This window comes from Hydra viridissima, unplaced genomic scaffold, assembly GCF_058129835.1.
Source record: "Hydra viridissima isolate aposymbiotic clone 2 unplaced genomic scaffold, HvirCarnegie_v1 scaffold_5, whole genome shotgun sequence".
Classification (NCBI taxonomy): Eukaryota; Metazoa; Cnidaria; class Hydrozoa; order Anthoathecata; family Hydridae; genus Hydra; species Hydra viridissima.
Window position 1 is genome coordinate 12932549 of NW_028324304.1, and position 20214 is coordinate 12952762.

Genomic DNA, 20214 nt, shown 5'->3' on the forward strand with positions numbered 1-20214 from the left:
ATTAATTTTTATCAAATAACACTTCAACTATTTCGTTACAAAAAAAAAAAAAGAACTATTTCAAAAAAAACCTGGAAAAGAAAACATTAAATGGCATACTAAAACTAGATGAAATAAAATAGAACTAAAACTTGTTAAAAACCTTGTTAAAACCGAATTAGTTTTTCTGTACCAAAATTTATGTAAACCGGCATTTATACTTTTAGTCAATCTGCTGCGCCTGCGTACCAGAGACATAAAGTAAAAATGCGGACATTGTTACAGAATGGTTTCACACAACTGATACTTCTTAGAAAAAATCTTTTTTTAACGAATAAAACCTTTTAGAGAAAGATTCTAGAAAAATATACGTTCAGTACTTAAAGACGTGTTGAGCATAAACATAAGAAAATTAAGTAAAAACTAATCATTTTTCGAGGAGCCATTTAACTCAGTGTACTTTTTTAATTTCGGTTCGTGATTTGATGTAACAGGAAGTACAATAACAAGAATTACACCGGCTGCTAGTATCAAATGCCCAACGTAATACGAAAACCTAACAAAGAAAAATAAACCCTAACACTTTAAAGGGTGATCTCAATTACCTACTCCATATGATTTAAAAGCAGCAGACCACCGAAAACATGATCCAAAAAAATAATAATAAAATAAGCTCATAATGAAAATACCTCCAAAACCGTAAAGTTGCTTGAATGTCCATCATGGTAAACGCAGCAGAGTAGAACGTTAATAAAACCCTTGAAAGAAACCAGGTCAGAACGTCGTAAACTTTACTTAACTTGCTGGACTTACGAAAAAAAGGTCTCACTCTTCGGCGTAACTACAGAAAAAAAAAAAAAATTACTAAGTAAAAGCAGAAATAGATATTTTACTAAAAGTTTATTATTGATTACTGACCTGTCTACCGATATAGAGACCTGCATACATTGGAATGAAGAAACAGTAATAACCTGGATAAAAACCATGCCAAACTGCAGAAAAGAACCACGTTAAAAGAGTAGGCTGAAACGATACGCGGTTGTATATGCACCTGTTACGTAAAGAGTACACTTAATGATTTGAAAATAAAATGTTGTAAAAAATATCATAATTTAAATTTTTAAAATACGAAAAAGGAAAATGTTTTTGTTATAAATTTTCATTCCATAAAATACTTGTACATCGCCTCTCTGACCAAGTTTGTAATAGTGAATTCTGTTTCTTTCATTTATGTTTTACTTATCAATTACAATATGGAAGAATAAAAAAAAAGTAATATACACGCGCACCCACTTAGGGTTATCTAGATTTAACGATAACTTATATTTCGTTCAAAAAGTAAGAATATCACGCTTTTTATATGTAATTACTTTTTCAAAAAATACTCAATGGCACTTCTTCGTACATGACTATTTGGAGATTAATTTAAACTTCCAAAATGAACGAAAAATCCGTTCAAGAGTTCACTTGAACGAGGGCATTGAGAAAATCAACCATCCACTCGCTGAATTTGGTGCTTTATGATTTTTTGGATTTTTAGCACAATCAAACAACACTTTAACAACACTTAACTTAAAATAAGATATCCAAAGCCTAAAAAAACAGAGATGGTCGCCGCAACACCCAAAACAAGTGGCTCAAAAAGTTTGAGAGTCATCTGAGAGAATACAACTACGCATAGACAAACAGGGAGAGTACTTTAAACATTTAACAAAATAAAAGTTGTTAATGTCTTACTCTTTTATTCTTTTAACTAATAACATCATTACTTCTAGATACCCCTAAGTAAACACATATTTATATTATATAAATACAGCGTGCGTATGGTATCTGATTACAAGATTTGTTTTTACAGAAAATTTTTATACAATCTTAAGTGATTACTTGACTAGAAAATTTACTCGATAAAACTATTAACTATAACTTCCTCAATCCGGAATCGGAAACGGACTGCCCAAATGAAATACTCCCTATTCATGTTAGCCTTGTTGATATGTTATCATTCTTAAGTTCGTAATAACCCAGGGGGATTAAAGTCTAAGGACCTAGATGGCCATACGTTCGGGGTGATTTTGTCATGAAAATTCTCTATCATCCAATCTTGTGTCGCCACCACTTTATGTGAAGAAGCTTTGTGTCAAGAGTCTTGCTAAAATATGCATAGTCTGTTCCCAAAAAAACTATCGATCCAGAGTTTCACAACACTTCCTAAAACTTCGATGTTGGCAATAGCACAAAACCGAAGCCCCTGAGAAAATAAGTGAGGTGGCATATCGTGATCTTCGTTACTCATAAAATCATAACAGTAGCTTGGGAATTTGTGTGCGTTACACAGGGAACCTCTTGTAGGTTCTGATTATAGGCATCTACCATTTCTCTAATTGATTTTTTGGTTTTGATTGAATTTTTTTCATAAGATCAAAACCAAAAAATCAATCAAACTTTTAAACAAGGCTAAGCAACCAGAAACTCTTGGGAGCTTCTGGTTGCTTAGCCTTGTTTAAGTTTTCCTTGGATAGTTCTCTGCGTTATGCTCAAAAAACATAAATTGTTTTTTGAGCATAACGCAGGACTAACTAGGCGAACTAGGCCCTCAGAGACTTTAAAGTTTTTTGCGAGAAGAGACTTTAAGGTTTCTTATTGACTTTGAACGATTTTTGTTAGCAACTGCTTGTTTTTGTATTTGAATACAAAAAGTAGTTTTTGTGTAGTTTTAAAAGTGTTCGAACGTTCCTCATGTTTTTTGGGTTTTGCAACAGGTGTGTATCGCCAACTGATGCTTCCAATTCACGGTGAACTAAATGTACGAATGATCAAGGGCAATTGAGAAAATTGGAAATTTTTAAGTCTGTTAATTTGCACATACAGCGACAGAAACCACATGTCTCCACATTTTTTATGTTAGATTATTTCATCAAAACAGAAATTACAAAAAAAATTTTATGCTTGTGACAAACATGAGCACATTTTGTGACGCAATGTGATGCAATTATTTCTCTCCTTGATTGTCGAAAAAAAACCTTTTTTTTTTTTATTACTGAATGTGGCCAAATCATCATCATTGTATGAATTACATCACTGTATGAATTATCACCAGTACATGCAATCTCCTCAGTGTTACTGAAAACCGAACAGCATATCTTTGCTGGTCTTTATATTCAATGCTGGATCGTTTCTTGGACTTTGATTGCTGGAGCTTTTCTGTTAAGTAAAGCTCCAGCAATCAAAGAGAGAGAATCACTCTTTGAGCTTTATGATGAATTACAGTTTTGTCCGCATTAAATACTCTTGAAGGATTAAAGTTTGTTTTTAAAAGATCAACCTTTAAGAGAAAAAAACATTTGAGCTTAACCTTCAACATTCTCTTTTGCTTTTGAACCTGGCTGTTGAGAAAACCTGTCGTATTTTCTATCTACTCCACTTTCTGACAGTTGCTATTTCAAAATTGGTTTCATTTCAAGCTTTTATACTGAAATCGGCATGCTACAACTTGCAGCAAGCCACCTATGAACCAAAAAAAAAAAACAAAAAACAAATTAACAAGTGAAATAATTTATTCTCTTAAAGTAACTTTTTTTTTTCATATTAACTATTAATTTAGTTTTACAATATTTATAAACAATTTATACACTACTTACTCAATATTTATATTTAAGTTTAACTTGAGATATTTTATGAAGTACATTTAAGAAAAGAAGTCAGAATGAAATTTAAAGGGAAAAATTCAACATTTGTTATAAGAAAGCAGTTTTTTTTAAGTACTTCAAAAAGGTAAAATACCGAAAATGCAACGTGTGAATGTTGTACAAGATTCTCAATTAAGAACCTTATGGAAATAAAATTAGGATTCATGTAAGCATTAGCATTGGGACTGCTCCTAATAATTAGGATTCATGTAAGCATTAGCATTGGGACAATTCAACCAAAACTGCATGAAAATCTGCAGTAAAAAAAAAAAAAAAACTGTAACTGATAAACAGCAATCACAAAATATATAAAAACTTACCTTCAGAATTTTTAACATTAATCAAGAATCTAACTCTAAGCTTTTCTTTAAACTTTTTTTTTTTTAAATGGCAGAAAACCATAGAATTCGTGACCTGATTAACAACACTTTTTTAATTGGTTTTGATGAGTACAATTGTGTTAAAGTAAATATAAGCATATCTGAAAGAGATAAAAGATTACAAGTTACATCAGGCTTTTGTTGGATTGCAGTTTGATGAACCAGATCATACTCTGTTGTCTTAAACCATAAGCTGGATTGCAATTCTTTTTTTTAAATGGAGAGAAACTCCAGATATCAGTACTTTTTTAGTCACTCTTTGAGGTGGTGGAAGGGGGGAGGGAACACCAGCATATACAGATGTAAAAATGCCAATAAAAAAAATAATAAATATATACTACCAGTATTAAGCTGATATAGCACAGTAAAAAGATAAAAACAAAGTAAATTAAAAAAGCAATTTAAATTTTTTGGAGCTGACCAAAACCAGGGGCCCCACCCCAGGGTCAGATTGCTTCAAAAACGCAAAAAAATGAAAAAAAAAAAATTTGAAGGTAAACAATGCTTTTATAAGTTGATTGAATATAATATTTAAGATATGAAAAGCACTTGAAGCACTTGAACTTCAGATGTGCACAAAAAATTTGATAAACTATTATTTTCCTTTGAATAGCTTTTGTGCAGTTGGAAACTTCTTTCATATGGCTCCAGTCATGAAAAAGTTTTAACAGTTAACTGCAATTACTAACTGAGATTTAAATTAAATTTTTACTTACAGTTATGAATAATATAAGACATGTACCAGAAAAAATCTGCACGGACATTATAAAGGATATTTATCTAACTATTGTATTTCGATATTGAATGTTATGTATATTTTGAACGTACATATGTTAATATTTTTAAATTTCACTTAAGAAAGTTTGTGAAGTTTTGTACGTGAGAACGCACGCACTTTGCGTTTTACACTCGACATCAGCTTTTGCACAGTCTTCGGCTGGACTTTCTTGGTAGCTCTCATCCATTTATTTTTGAAGTCTTTAATGTTTTTGGCTTCTTTTACATTGAACCTTAGTTATCTTTTGACAAGAGCCCAATATCTTTCAATAGGATGTAGTTCGGGACAATTTGGTGGATTGCAGTGTTTTTCAACGAAATCTACTTTATGTTCTCTAAGACAGTTTAAAGTTGTCCCAGAGTAGTGACATGATGCTAAATCGGGTTAAAATAACGGGTTACCCGTGTGTGTTCTTAAAAACGGCAAAAGACGTTTCTTGAGGCACTCTTTTATGTATATTTTGGTGTTAATTGTTCCCGTAGTTACAAAACAAGAGCTTCTTTCACCACATTCACAAATTGCTTGCCAAACTAAGAACTTTTTAGCGAATTTTTGCATTCCAATGCATTTATATTTGGAATTCAGTTTCTTGCAATTAATTGCTAAATAATATTGGTGTCCTGGAAGAGATCGGAAATATGCAGCACAATAAGTTTCATCGTCAATAATCAAACAAGATATTTTAGCACATAATTTTTTATAGAGCAGCTTTGAACATCGAATTGCGACATTTTCTTGCATTTCTTCACGACGAGGAACTTTTTTCTTTTTATAAGATTTATAACCACAATTTCTCTTTACTCTTTGTATAGTGGAAGCACTTGTCTTAAATTTATTCGCTAATGTTCGAACAGAAATCTCCGGTTTTCTGTCTAAGGCATCTTTTACCTTTTTACCAAGATCTCGTCTAACAAAACATTTTTTTCTTCCACTTCCTGATTTTCTTATGATTGTACCAGTGTCCTTAAATCGTTTCACAACGCTCTGCACTGTTCTCAAAGCAATCTGCAGCTCTTTAGAAATTGTTTTGTTTGATACACCAGGATTTTCAACGAGAAAATGCAAAATTTTTTCGTGCTTCTTATCTTGATTTGATGACATTTCAATTAAAACTAATTGTTTTAATAACAGAGTTGTTTAAATTTTGAACAACATTAATACAATCACATTTTAAAACAATTAGCTATTTTAAACGATGTACGGTTTCTGTAAACACCACATCAGAACACGCGCAGATTTTTTCTGGTACATGTCTTAGCTGCTTTTAATAATTAGATACAATAAACACGAATTGGAATCCAGGTTTTTAAAAAAAAGTACTTAAAGTGAAATAAATTTTGAATTTAAAAGCATCATTTTCATAATATTTTCTACTGTTCTTCATATTGGGCACCACTTCTGAACTGTGTGCATGTAAGACAACATTTAAGTTAATAACTGCACAAATTTTCATCAACAACTCTTAGTGACCAAGTTACTTAACAAAATGTTATTCTGTAAAATCCTACAATTTTCCTTGTTTTTTTGCAAAGAAATTAAAATATTTGAACAGTCTTTTAAGATCAAGTAATTTAAAAAATTATAGATTATTTTATGTTACTTTATACTATCGATACTTTTATAAAAAATTTACCAACTATGTCTGCAGCAGTGCACTTTGCACTTATGGAAGTACAAAGAAAAAAGGGAACCTGTAGTCTTCTGTCAGTAATGGTCGGTAATAACTATTTAAAATTTGACTAGAGCATTGCCTTATGGAGCTTTGGAGACCAATATTTTACTTGCACAAACTTACAATAAACCATAAACAGTATTTTATTATTGAAAAATAAGTATTTTGTAAGTAATTTTAAAATCTTCTTTTTTTTTTCATTTCATCACTTCTTATCAATTTTTCTCTTTTAGTTCCTAAAAATAGTTGGCCTTCTTTTGCATGTTTCAGAAAAAAAAAATTGAAAAACACTTACATTAATTTTTAACTTTCACTTCTATTCAAGGATTTGCTACTCATAATCAAAAATCCATCAAGTCAAACTTGAACAAAATAAATATTATAAGAAGCATATTCCATTATACAATGGTTTATTACTTTGAGTCTTGTAAGAGTCTAAAAAGGACTTCCATGGACTAAGAATGATAAAAATCAAACTTTTATCCTGCACATTTAATTTTCCTAAAAATACATCTACTGACATCTGTGGACCCCCTCTAAACCTTTGGGCTTTCTACAGAGGCTATTTAGGTATTGAGTTTTTTCTGTTTGGCAAGAAAACATGAAACCCAATCACAAGCTTTGAAACAGCATTTGTTAAAAGTAAATATAAAGCTAAATTGTTAAATTTAAAAACTGCACTCCAAATATTGAATTGGAATGGAAATTGCACTCTGTTTCTTTGCTTTAAACATGACCCAGGAGTGAGATTGTTTTCAATCTAGGCAAAAGCCTGCCTTACATTATTTGAAAGATATGATTACTTAGCTTTGCATCTTTTTACGTTTCAAACAAAGCTTAAACAAATAGAGTGATCTGTTTTTTTCTCTCTTATCCTCAGATTTTTTTCACATAATAAAATGAGAAAAAACCAATTTTAAACATAATGCAATAACTTCATGTAGATTTGTAAAGAACTTATCTTTTTAACATAAATTGAAACAAATAAATCAGATGTCTGAATTTTTACTTTATTATAATAAGGGTGTTTGTAAATAATGTGCTACAGCAAAGGTAATGGACAGTCTGTAAGTATTTACTTAAAAATTATGCAACTGTTTTGTAATATAGGCACTTTGATTATGTTTTGATTGCAGTTGCTTTATTGCGTATGGTGTTGTTAGTTTGAACTTTTTTCACTACATAATAAGTTTGTTTACTAAATATTACACTTACATAATGTATATTCATAATACTAATTATGTGTAAAGCTCAATCTAAAACATACAAAAATTCATTACAGACCTAAGGACACTTACTTTTTTAGCCACCGAGCTGTTAATATATTCCAACTAGTTACCATTTCTGGAATGTTTTTTGCTAGCTTTGAAAAGAAAAAGGAAGAGAGGGAAAAAACCAACAACTTTTATTTTTAACTTCAAAACTTTTTTTTAGATAAATCTTTTTATCAATCCAAATTTTTATCAAAATGGTGTCAAAAATCTTTTTATTTACTACAGAAAGTTGGGAAACTTTTATAAAATGTAAATGTAATTTAAAAAGGAAAATATCTAAAATGTTACAATACTTCAAGGTCAATTGGGTGTGCAGGGGTCAACATATCCCAGCATGGTTTTCCTTTCTCATCAAATCCTCTAAAGCCAAGTCCTGCAACATTATTAACTGCTTCTCCTGGTAAAGATTAAAAAAAAAAAAAAAATACAAGTAAACTGAAAAAAACATGAAATGATTTTCTTAGCAAAATTTTTGATCCAGACAAAATGTATTTTAATGGTTTAAACTCTGAATTTCATTGCAAATTAAAAGAAAAAAACCTGAAAAAAAAGCTCCATAATATTTTATTTTTGACAATAATAATGCCATTTCACCAAACATGTAAATTGAAACTAAATTGGTTCCTTGCCATTGCTCATCTAAAGTAAAACAAGCAAAAAGAAGCTTAAAAACAGAAGTTTTTGAAATTGATGGTTGACTTTAAACAATGTGAAACACTTTGGCTAAGTAAGGCACAACCAAACTTGAATATAAAATGATTTTTGATTTATGTGATATAAGAAATCTTTTAAATATTGCTTATCCAGAAAATTCCTTATGATATCCTAAACACATTTGTTTGCATTTTTTCTATTAGGGAAAGATGAAAACATATGGACACACCTCCCATTAGTGAGAAATTCAAACAAATAGAGACACCTCCTATCAGAAAAGAATGCAAGCAAATGGACATGCCTCCGATCAGGAAAAGATGCAAACAAACTGACATACCTCCTAACAGGATAGGAGCAAACTTTGAACCTAATAAACCATAAATTCCAATCATAAAGTAACCTAACATCAACTTTTTTAATGCTGGAATCTGAAAATAAAATTATATTTCAATATTTGATTTAGTATAATTAAAAGAGCATAGCAAAAAAAGGAAAAAAAAATTAAATTCATGACAAAAAGGCAGCAGGTTTCAATTAGACAAGAAGGTAACATTTGGATGAAAAACATATGAAAAAGAGCAGAGGAGTTTTATGTTTAGTTTTATATTTTATTAGGAATTCTTTTTAAACTTTTTAATTGCATTGGATTTAAATAAAAATGAATTTCATAGGATTTAATATAACATTGGATTGCATATGATTTAAGATATTGTATAGGATACATAATCTTTGATATATATAGGTTACATAAAATTGTATTTAACATACATTAGCAGGTAATAGTTTCGGAATGCACTTACTTTTTCAATTTTTCTTTGATAATTTTTTTCTATTCATCTGATTGAACAGGAACTTTCACAGAAGATGAGTTGCACTCATATTTTGCATGTTAAACCTTTAAGTTCATTAATTATTAAAACTTATTTACAAAAAAAAATATAAACTCTTATGTGACAGTCTGGGAATTTTTAGAGCATAACAGAATCTCCTTAAGTTTTTTTGTTTGTTTTTTAATTCAAATTTTAAAAATATTTATTTTGATGAAAGTTTATAATTATCAAACTAACTGCTGGGAGAAAATAATAAACAGCTAATAGTGAAGAAAAACACTTTATACATCATCTGCTGGTTTTATCTAATTTGCAGATTAGCATCATATATTTTGCAGCTAATCTAACAATAAGGTAAGACAGATATGAAACTGGTGAAATCAATTTCCGTGTGCTCACACTGAATTTGATTTCTACGTTTTAGTTCTTATAGAGAAGTCTTAGAAGTTTAAGCACACCATAAATCTCAGAAAACAAATGATTTTTTTCAATTGATTTTTGGTTGCCCTAAGTTCAGCCTTACCTAGGATTGAGCTTTACCGACTTACTGGTAAATTGGTAAATTTATCAAAAATGAGTTCTTCGGAAACAAAGTGTATCAAGTAAACTGTAACTCATTCTGAATCGAACTTTTGTCATTAATAATCCAACAGCAGAAAAGGCTCACTTAGACTCAACAATTGTTTGAAGGATGGTCTACAGTGCATGGAACAGAAATTCAAGATATGCATTTCTTTTTTCTAGTTGTTTCATAGACAAGCATTTCTTTTGAAACAGTCTTAAGCTTATCATTTGAATTGTGGCACTATTTTTTGGCTGATAGCTGAGTTGCTTCCTCAAGTTTGTCTTCAAGAGAAAGTGGATTTTCCTCAAGCTTTTCTGAGCCACTTCTTGAATAAATTCCAAGTTCTCTGGATTCATTAGGAGAAGTCTAGACAGCAAGTTTTTGGCAATCTTTTAAAGTACAGAATGGGAAGTTATATTGAAAACTTCATGCTCTTCAATGTCAGATAAGTATTCTGAATTGGAAAGATATCTGTACAAGCTTACAAGATTGCTCTGTCTTCTCTCTTTAAAATGTCTTAAAATTGCACTCTTCATTGCAATGCAAAGAGTTGAATCTTGTTGTTTCAATCTAGTCACAAGAAAAATTCCTTCAACAGTAAGAAGGGTTGCATTTTATCGGCAAAGAGCTTCTGCTGCTAACTTGACTGGATCAAGTGCAGCAACAATAACTTCATTATCACTGCAATTCAAATGTGGAGAAATGTCCTTCAATGCTTTACTGATTGAATCTTTGACTTTGAGGAACTGTTGATGATTCAACAGTAGACTGTTCCATCTTGTTCTGCAAATAAAGATAAGTAATACCCTTTTCTGTACTGTTTCTTAATTTTTTCTTGAAGGATGTCATTTTTGACTGGAGATTTACAAAATAACTTGAAATTTTTTCTGAATTTTGTGATAAAAGATTGCAAGTGCATTTTCACTTTTGGAATTGGAATGTTTTCATCCATGGTGACACCAAGAAACTTGACATTGGTGTCATATTCCAATTCATAGTTGCTGACTTCATCCTTGTCATTTGTTTCTTCAAATACGCAGTGTTGGATTTTTTGGGAAGGCTTCTTGTACAGCGCTTCCTGAACTACCAAATACATTTTCAGCTGTAAACTTTTTAACTCACTGGATTGCTTGTTTGTAATTTTTGGAAAATCATAACCCTTTTCAGAAATTGCAGATCGCATTTAAGAGCAGTTAACAATGGCATTAAAATTAAATCCATCTAGTGCTGTAAGTCTTGAAATTACTTCTTCAATTGGTAGCTTTTAAAAAAAAATTTGAAATCTTGGGCTTTTTTGATTCTGTTGCAGCTTGTGTTAACTTTACCTGTGTTTCCTTTTTGATTCAATGTTTTTTGTCTAAGTGATACCACATTCCAGTTATGGGACTTGAGTATTGACTTGTATTTCCACATATTTTGCAAGTAACTGTTTTTCCTTTGTCTAAGATGTAGTGTTTCCAAGTGTCTGACATTTTTCCCAAAAGCAAATCAAATTGATTGATAAAGATCATAATAATTAAATTGTAAGAAAGTAAGATTGTCTTTCTTCAAATCTTTAGATCAAACTAAACCAACAGAATCAGTTTCCAAGCAAAACAAAGCAAAACAAAATTTATAGAAAAATGATTATTAAGATTTTAATTGAATACTTTTTTAATTTGTCATTTGTTGTTTCGAGCATTTTAAAACATTTCCTAGCATCTTACTGAAATTTACTTACATCATTTTACCGGTAAATTGGTAAAACAATTTTTCCAAATTACCAATAGGTTTTTGGTAAAAGCTCAACCATAGCCTTGCCTAAGTATTTCTTTAAAAAAAGAAACATTTTACAATTCGAGGTCTCAGTTGTAACTGTTTGCTGTTGCCATTGCTATTGAAATTTCTACCTAAAAGTGATGCCATTACTATTGAAATCAGGCATTTTCTGTCTTGATTTGGGGACTCAACTTTTCCACCTTTATTTATTCTCAAGACAGCAATAGTATCAACATATCAAACATTAAGAATTGATGAGCTATAATCCTTCTAAATTCAAGTTTGAAAAATGCAAAAAAGGAGGCTTTATTTTAATTTCCATATAGAAAAATAAAATTAATTAGTTCAAGGTTGCAAATAAAACCAGATTTCAAATACAAAAATTACTTTATTTACTGCCAATTTTATCACACATTAAATAATTTATTAAAGTGATTAACATTTTATCAGGCGATATCATAATTTTCACATCATAAATGATGCTGTAAACTATTGTTAAAAAAACTCATTTCCCTGCATTTGACTAAAAAGTCATGATCTTTTTGATTTTTGTCTTTTTAAAAAAAAATTGTTGGATCATAAATAAAAAAATTATTGTTTTGTTTTGAGTTTATTTTACCAGTAAATTCCTCACTTTTTTACAGCTTTAGCAGTAACCATAGTTACAGATGATATGACTAACATAGTTAACAGTAATTTTTAAAAGAAATTTGATTTTTATTAAGATGAGAGAGAATGAGAGGGATGAAACATTATTACATAAGACAGAGCAAGATGTATAATTGTGCATTTTGGTTTCAAACAGACAATCTAAAATTCTTAAGAATACCCTCAAAAGGCACTCAACTTAAACTTGCTTAAAACTATTAAAACAGCAAGGAAAATGTTTTCATTTTAAAATATTTATTACACTTACAACTGGTGAAGGATCTTCTGCATTCTGATTGGTCTATAATAAAAAAAAAGATGCTTTAAAAATCTAAAAGCTACTTTACAATTTTATTAAACCCTTTGCAAATTCTTTTTAATCATGAGATTTTTGTGGTCTGTAACTTGTTTAAGAGTTAACAAGTACTTTGTATTATTGTTATTTCTTTTATCATTAAATTTGTTTCATACATCAAAAATTATGATTAGGAGGGGAACTTTATGTTTATCAACTTTAACTAATCATAAAAAGATATTAATGGTATATAAAATATAATAACAGTTTTAATTATGTGCAAAAATCAAAAATTAATGATTGAATACTTGCACTATTGGTTGGCATGAGCCAAACACTAATATTTAATTTGGTATTGTTTTTTTAAAAGATTGCCATAGATTTTTTTGAATAAAACTAACCTAATACTACTGTTAATACAAGAGCACTTTTTTGATCTGTGACATGATCTCATATAAGCATCACATTTTTTTTTTCAAATAAAAATGATAATAAAAAAAAGTACAAACTTCTATATAAGTCATTTATAATAAATTGAATTTAAAATAACTCATTTATTTAGATAAAAAAAGTTTATAAGATTCCAGAAAAAAATTAACAATATCTCACATTATTTTGTTTAAACCGTTCAAGATATTTTGATTCAACCCTTCAAGATATAGATTACAAGACATTTACACACAGAAATAATATTCAATTAAAGTCATTAAACTCGTTTTTTAAAAATAATAAATTTTGAATGAATAAAAACTTGGCAGCAGCATAAACCTAAAAACTTAATCCTGATACTTAATCTCACATAAGTAATAAATTTAAGTCATTAACATAAATAAAGAGGAATACAATTTTATTGACTTCAGAAGCCTTAAATGTAAAGAATTGCTTCTATTAATATTAGAATATTATATTATTTAGAGATCAGAGTTCATTTATTATGCTAAATTAAAATGAGCCAAGTTAAAAATTTATAATAGTTTATTAAAATCCTGAGCAATTCAAACAAAAAAAAAAGCTAAATTGCAAATAGTAACACAAGCTCCTTTGACTGGTCAATCAAAAATGTAGCCAAATTAGTTAAATATGCTAAGTAAAAAATCTCCTGAAATAACATAATATAAAAAGACAATGTAAGATACACAGAGAGATAAAAACAGCTATATCCAAAAGCAGTAACTTTTTGTTAGCTATGTGAATTTTTTTTTTTTTTTTAGATTTATGTCAATGGTAAATAACTTTGTTGTAATTTATAAGGTTTAGCAGTAAATACTTAATGATATAGAATTATCTATACTTTAATTATCCATAAGTAAAACAAAATTTAAACAAATGTATTGAGTTATATTCAACTATTTATAACTAATGAAATATAAAAAATATATTTAAGAATTAGTTCTGAGAATTATTTAATTTTTTTTTTTTTTTCTAAAACTGCATCAGAAAAATATTAAACAGAACCAAATTTTCTAATTCACTAAAATTTTAGTTTAATGTATCATTTAAGGGACATTTGCTAAAAAATAAAATCTTACCATTATATTTTCAAAAAATAAAATCTTACCATTACATTTTTAGGAGCAGTTTTTGAAACTTAGATACCCAGAGACCATATCAAATTCTTTGAAAATAGTTAGGCACCAATTTTCAAGTAAAATGACAAATCAAGATAGGAGATACTGTAATATTTTCTAACACTGATTGCAAAATTTGAAAAAAAAAAATTTTTTTTTTATTGGGTCAAAAATCATTATGTGAAATTTAAATTATTTATATTTTAAATCAAAAAAATTTTTTAATACTTTATTATAAAAATTTTAACACAAATAAAAATGAATGATAATAAATGATAATAAATGATGGTAAAATGAATGTTGGCTTTATGAACAGTGGTACATACAACATCACCTGCTCGTTTGGGGAAACAGGTGATAAGTGCCACTGTTCTTAAATTCACCTGTCCAAATACATTCATTCGAAATGAAAATAAAGCAAATTTACCTTGTGTTTAATGAACTCTTTTCCTTCTATAAAATCACAATAATCTTGATATTCAGAAGGGGGGCCAACCAGTACAGATGAGAAGTTAAAAATGTAACTTAAAAACTCTAAAAGAGTAGGTCTCATCACCCTAAAAAAAGATCCTAAATGATAAAACAAATCAAAATTTTCAATACCAAACAACCTATTTTTTTTTACTTTATTGAGCAAACTGTAATCATCAAAACAAAAAAAAAAAAGACCAGAAAAATGACAAGTGAAGTGTAACAATTTATAAAATCAAATAAAACTTTAAAGATATTTAAGATACTTAAGATACATCAGAAGGCATGAAGGTAGACATAAATGTACAGGTTTTAAAACTATATTTAAATGTTTAAGTCAGTGAAATTTCATTTAAAAAGTTCAATTATATTTAAGAGTTCAATCAAATTATATTTAAAAATTGAGTTCAGTGAAATTATATTTAAAAACTGAGGTCAGTGAAATTATATTTAAAAACTGAGGTCAGTGAAATTAGAACTTACTGCTCTTTACATTGCTTGTTTTTCAAATGACCTGCATAAAATTGAAAAATGAAAAATTGGTAAAAATCAAATATTTTAATGAAAAACAAAAGGCTATGAAATAAAATTTACACAATAAATGTTTGCTGCATGATGGCAAATATTTCAGCAAATTCAAGATAAAATAAATGTTTATTATTAATAACAACAAAATATTCTACAAAATTATTAGTTGGTTGAAAGAATTATTTCAAAAATAGAAAACAGTTTTATACTTCAGTTATAATGAAATTGATAAAACTTTTTTTTAACTGACATTTTAAACTAAATGAAAATGGCTGAAATAACAGGGTAATAGAATGTTTTAGTAATGCAACCCAACCTTTGAGATTTTTTTATTATGTAATTATAGATATGGAGAGCAATTGAGTAATTATTTTTCTGAATAAGTATTGTTATTTATTAAGATTAATTTTATTCTCTATTTAAAGTTGTTGAAAGATAAGTTTTCTTTAAACATTTTCCACAAAAGTTTTTAAATAACAAAGGAAACCAAGCAATCAAAGCAAGAAGTTTGAATTGAGATTTGCATTGTTTAAAGCCAATACTGATAAAAGCTATTATTAACTTCCCTTCTTCACTGATCTACAATTGCACTATAAAACTCACACTGCAACAACAACTGCACATTAAATCATTTATCATTGTGAACTTATCAAGTATTAACACTCTCTTGCAGAGTTTCTGTTATTTCTAAAAACTGTTAATTTTGTAGTAGTTAATTTTAAAATGAAACAGCTTGTTGGAGTTAACTATTTAACACTGCTTTTAAAAGGTATAAATCATATTGTTGAAGTTCCTGTAACCAAAAAATAAGTAAATTTGTATCAGAAGTTTATTGATTGCAATTTTTCCTTTTGTAAGATTTTTCTTCATTATTTCTTACATATATATATATATATATATATATATATATATATATATATATATATATATATATATATATATATATATATATATATATATATATATATATATATATATATATATATATATATATATATATACATTAAAGAAATTCATAAATTGTAAATTTTGTTCAAAATCCCTAAATGTGTTCTATGTAATAAAATGGCAGAGAGTTCAAAAAAACTAAAAATTTTTTTTAGGGATAGCTTAAAACTGTTTATCCTTTGTCTATTAGTGAAAAAAGGTTACCCTAGATACAGAGTAACCAAGATCTCAAACAAATTGTAATTAAGATTTCACTTTTGAAAAAATCCATTTTTAAAATTAAAAACCTTTTTTTTTATTTTTTCAATAAAAATTTTCATATTTTAAAAACTGGTATTTCTACATTTTTTCAATAAGGTGCCCTAAAAAATTACTAATGCTCTTGAGCTCTTAAAGTGGAATTTATAAATTAATCCAGCATAACTCTATTGCATAGAATACACTTATTGGGTCAGAGTAGAATTTGCATTAACATAAGATCTTAAAAGATAATATTTGTAGCAATTAACCTTATTTATTACCAAAAGAAGGATAAATAAAGTATAGTATTACTATGTTATTAAGTTATGAATATATATATATATATATATATATATATATATATACATATATATATATATATATATATATTATATATATATATTATATATTATATATATATATATATATATATATATATATATATATATATATATATATATATATATATATATATATATATACATATATAGCTTTAACATCAATATTTAAGAAATTAACAATAGACTAAAACAATAGCCATGATTGAGATAATTGAAATTGTCAAGACAATAAAAATCATCTCCATCATGTTTGCTGATACCTTTTACACTCTATTTTCTTCAGATTCCATAAATAAAAGCTAAACAAAAAATTATAACAACTTGCCATCATAAGTAAAAACTAAACAAAAAAATTATAATAACTTGCCATCATAAATACTGCAGCCGATGTAACTGCATTTTATAGCAAACAGCATTAAAGGTCTGAAAAATAAATTTTATTTCATAGTTAATGACAAAGTTTTTAATAACTAAAAAGTATAAAATAATACTTATATCACTATGAATAAAACAGAATATTTATGTCACAGTGATTAAAATGGACTAATTATCACAATGATTAAAATGGAATATTTACGTCACTGTTTAAAATGGAAATTTTTGATGTTTTACTTAGATAATAAACTTAAATTAAACCAATATAGAACTGAGAGAGTTAAAAGAAGATGGTACTATTCTACTCTAAATTACATAAACTCTAGGATTAAAAATTTACAATCTAATTAACTACTAATCCAAAAAACCTAAAAAGTATTTTTTTTACAGTTAAGTTTTTTAATTAACATATTTTTTTTTTTATTTTTTGTTCTTTATTTTGCCTGTTTAGCAGTTTGTGTGGTATTTAAAAAAACATATAAATTATGCTTAGTTTTTATAAAGAATTAATGCACTCTGCATTCTGTTTTTTAGCAAAATGCTATATATATTTGTATATACATTATATGTGTTTATATATATTATATTATAATGAATTATATTACACCATATTACATTACATTATACATACATGAATATAAATACATGCATAAATACATACTTACATACATACATACATACATACATACATACATACATACATACATACATACATACATACATACATACATACATACATACATACATACATACATACATACATACATACATACATACATACACACATCATACATACGTAAATATACATACATAAATGTAAATACATATATAAATACATACTTACATACATACATACATACATACATACATACATACATACATACATACATACATACATACATACATACATACATACATACATACATACATACATGCATACATACATACATACATACATACATACATACATACATACATATACATACATATACATAGACATAGACATACACATATGCATACACATACACATACACATATACATATGCATATGCATATACATATACATCTGTATCTTTATATCTACATATTTATCTATTTTGTGTGTGTATATATATATATACAAAAATTTTCCAATGGTAGGAGACCCCAAAAAAAAGAAACGTTTGCCTAGTCTCAAAACAAGAAGTTTGTTTTTATGTCTGCATTTGGAGAAAATAAAGATAAAAAAGAAAATAATACTTGTATCAGAAAGAAATTAGTTTCACTTAGAAAATGAAAAGACTTAACATACCCAGATATTTCAATAACATAGCCAGTTTCATAATACATTCGATTTATGTGAATGGCTGAGAGATACGCCATGGAACTTAACAAGGTGAACCTATTTAAAGTTTATTGAAGAGTTTCATTTATTGAGAATTGAAAGATTGTAAAATGAATATCAAATGGTAAATGTAAACATACCAGTGCACCACTGATTCCTTTGATATTTGTATAACAATGTAAACAATCAATGAAGAAAGCAACATATGAAAAGTTTGCCTATAAAAATACAAAAAAATGAACGAAATAAAAAAATAGACTTCAATTATAATACCATAAAAAGAACCATACCAGAACTCAAAATAACGTTCAAACTTTAATCAAAAATTTAGTATTAAGATTTTATATTTGATATTCAGTATTAAGATATCCAATATCAAGATATTATCTTATCATCAAGAGTTGTGGTATTTTAGGACATTTAAATGTGAAGTTTTAATGCATACTTTGAACATTAATTTCAAATAAAAAGCAGTTAAACACTTTTTTTTGTTATGAATTTGGTTATTAAAGTAAAGCTTTAATCATCAAACAAGCAAAAATTAGGTCTCTAACATTAGGTCAAAAAGTATTATTACTTATAACTTTTGGGACAACCCAGAGCATATCCAGTATGTTGCAAGCATAAATTCAGTTTAGTTTTTACTCCTCTTTAATTCTGATTCAGTTTAGTTCCAATTGAGGTTTTTTAGATTACGGGTTGAGCTTAGTTTTAGACAAAGACTTTATTTGTATTTTGATATAACATATATTCCTAATAAACCTTTTATTTTTAAGCTTTTAGAACTCTTAAAATATTAAGAGTGATGATTACATTTTAAGAACAAAATTTTGAAAATAGTACTGAGTTTTATGTACACTGCCTACCAAAACTAAGATTAACACATTGAAATTTATCAAAGTTTTATAGTCCATTATCTAGTATCTAAAATTTAATACAAAAAATATTAATTTAGATAAAAAATAGTTATATCTAATAGAAAACCAAAATTAGAACAGGAATAAAAACTTTTTCAAACCTGACAAAATACCTCATATATTATACAGTAGTATAAAGAAATTGCACTTGGTAGAATATTCCCTATTGTTACAGTTTAGTTCATAAATATTCATTAGATTTTTTGCCTATCAATCTCTTCCCAAATAAAATATTAATAAAAATATATTTATATTAAACTAAATTTTGATTTCTTAACATTTAATATCACATCAAAATGCTTTTTAACTAAAGATGTACATTTAAAATATTTAAACTGTAGGTATAATTCAGTAATCAGAACTGAAACCTTTTAATTTTAATACACTAATATAGTAATAACATAATATAATAATTTTATAGCTTAACATTAACATTAGGATAATATTGATAATAGGATTTTATCAGTAGTGATCAGTGATTATTTCAGGTTATAGGATAGTTTGCAAAAAATGAAGTTCTCATGTTAAATCAAATACTTAATTTTACTTTTAATCAAATTATTTGCTTTCAGCTCATTGTTACACGAAAGTAATGAACTTTTAATTTATTTAATTTAAAAAAAAAAAATATTTAATAGGTGAAAACTAAATGAAAGTAAAAACATTTAATACTGAAGGGGAATAAATTAGATAGGGACAATATAACAATGTTTGATCTAACCTTTCAAAACAAAAAAATAGAAGTCCAACTCCCCATGTAAAAGATAACCAATGTCTTGTTACATAAGAAACTCTTTTCACATTAAAGAAGGTGCGAAAAATAAAAGCCAATGGAAGACTTATCAGGAGAGCTGTTGCTGCTCTTACCTATTGTGGAGAAAAGAATTCTTTATTTCTTAAAATTAAATGCATTTCGATTTAGATTTTTTTTATATTATTGAATTCAAAAAAAATTGCTTCTAGTATATTAAATTATACATTAA

At 27.4% G+C, this 20214-nt stretch overlaps 2 protein-coding genes and 1 pseudogene across 7 annotated transcripts in view; 1 reads left to right on the forward strand and 2 right to left on the reverse strand.

Moving 5' to 3' along the window:
* The window catches only part of LOC145189184 (membrane-bound glycerophospholipid O-acyltransferase 2-like), a 24437-nt gene continuing 4223 nt past the window's right edge, over positions 1–20214 (reverse strand). For 3 of the 5 annotated variants that reach the window (XM_090087085.1, XM_090087087.1, XM_090087086.1), the window contains exons 3-16: positions 19953–20098; positions 18455–18532; positions 18282–18371; positions 16983–17038; positions 15042–15072; positions 14515–14644; positions 12493–12525; positions 8761–8851; positions 8310–8408; positions 8063–8166; positions 7794–7858; positions 898–1030; positions 669–820; positions 1–535 (exon numbers count right to left, since the gene is read on the reverse strand). In XM_090087085.1, the coding sequence (XP_089943211.1) occupies positions 403–535; positions 669–820; positions 898–1030; positions 7794–7858; positions 8063–8166; positions 8310–8408; positions 8761–8851; positions 12493–12525; positions 14515–14644; positions 15042–15072; positions 16983–17038; positions 18282–18371; positions 18455–18532; positions 19953–20098 (1341 nt within the window). In that variant the 3' untranslated portion in view covers positions 1–402. Of the gene's footprint in view, positions 536–668; positions 821–897; positions 1031–3331; positions 3484–7793; positions 7859–8062; positions 8167–8309; positions 8409–8760; positions 8852–12492; positions 12526–14514; positions 14645–15041; positions 15073–16875; positions 16895–16982; positions 17039–18281; positions 18372–18454; positions 18533–19952; positions 20099–20214 lie in introns of those variants that run through there. The other 2 variants (XR_016452413.1, XM_090087088.1) reach the window with 2 other exon arrangements.
* LOC149888778 (uncharacterized) lies at positions 9984–12403 on the reverse strand (annotated as a pseudogene). Its single transcript, XR_016452415.1, has one exon. The product of XR_016452415.1 is annotated as an uncharacterized LOC149888778 (transcript).
* Positions 15839–20214, forward strand: part of LOC145189197 (uncharacterized) — a 14283-nt gene continuing 9907 nt past the window's right edge. The window contains exon 1 of the mRNA XM_090087093.1: positions 15839–15855. The gene's annotated coding sequence lies outside the window, so the exon portion shown is untranslated. The remainder of the gene's footprint in view (positions 15856–20214) is intronic.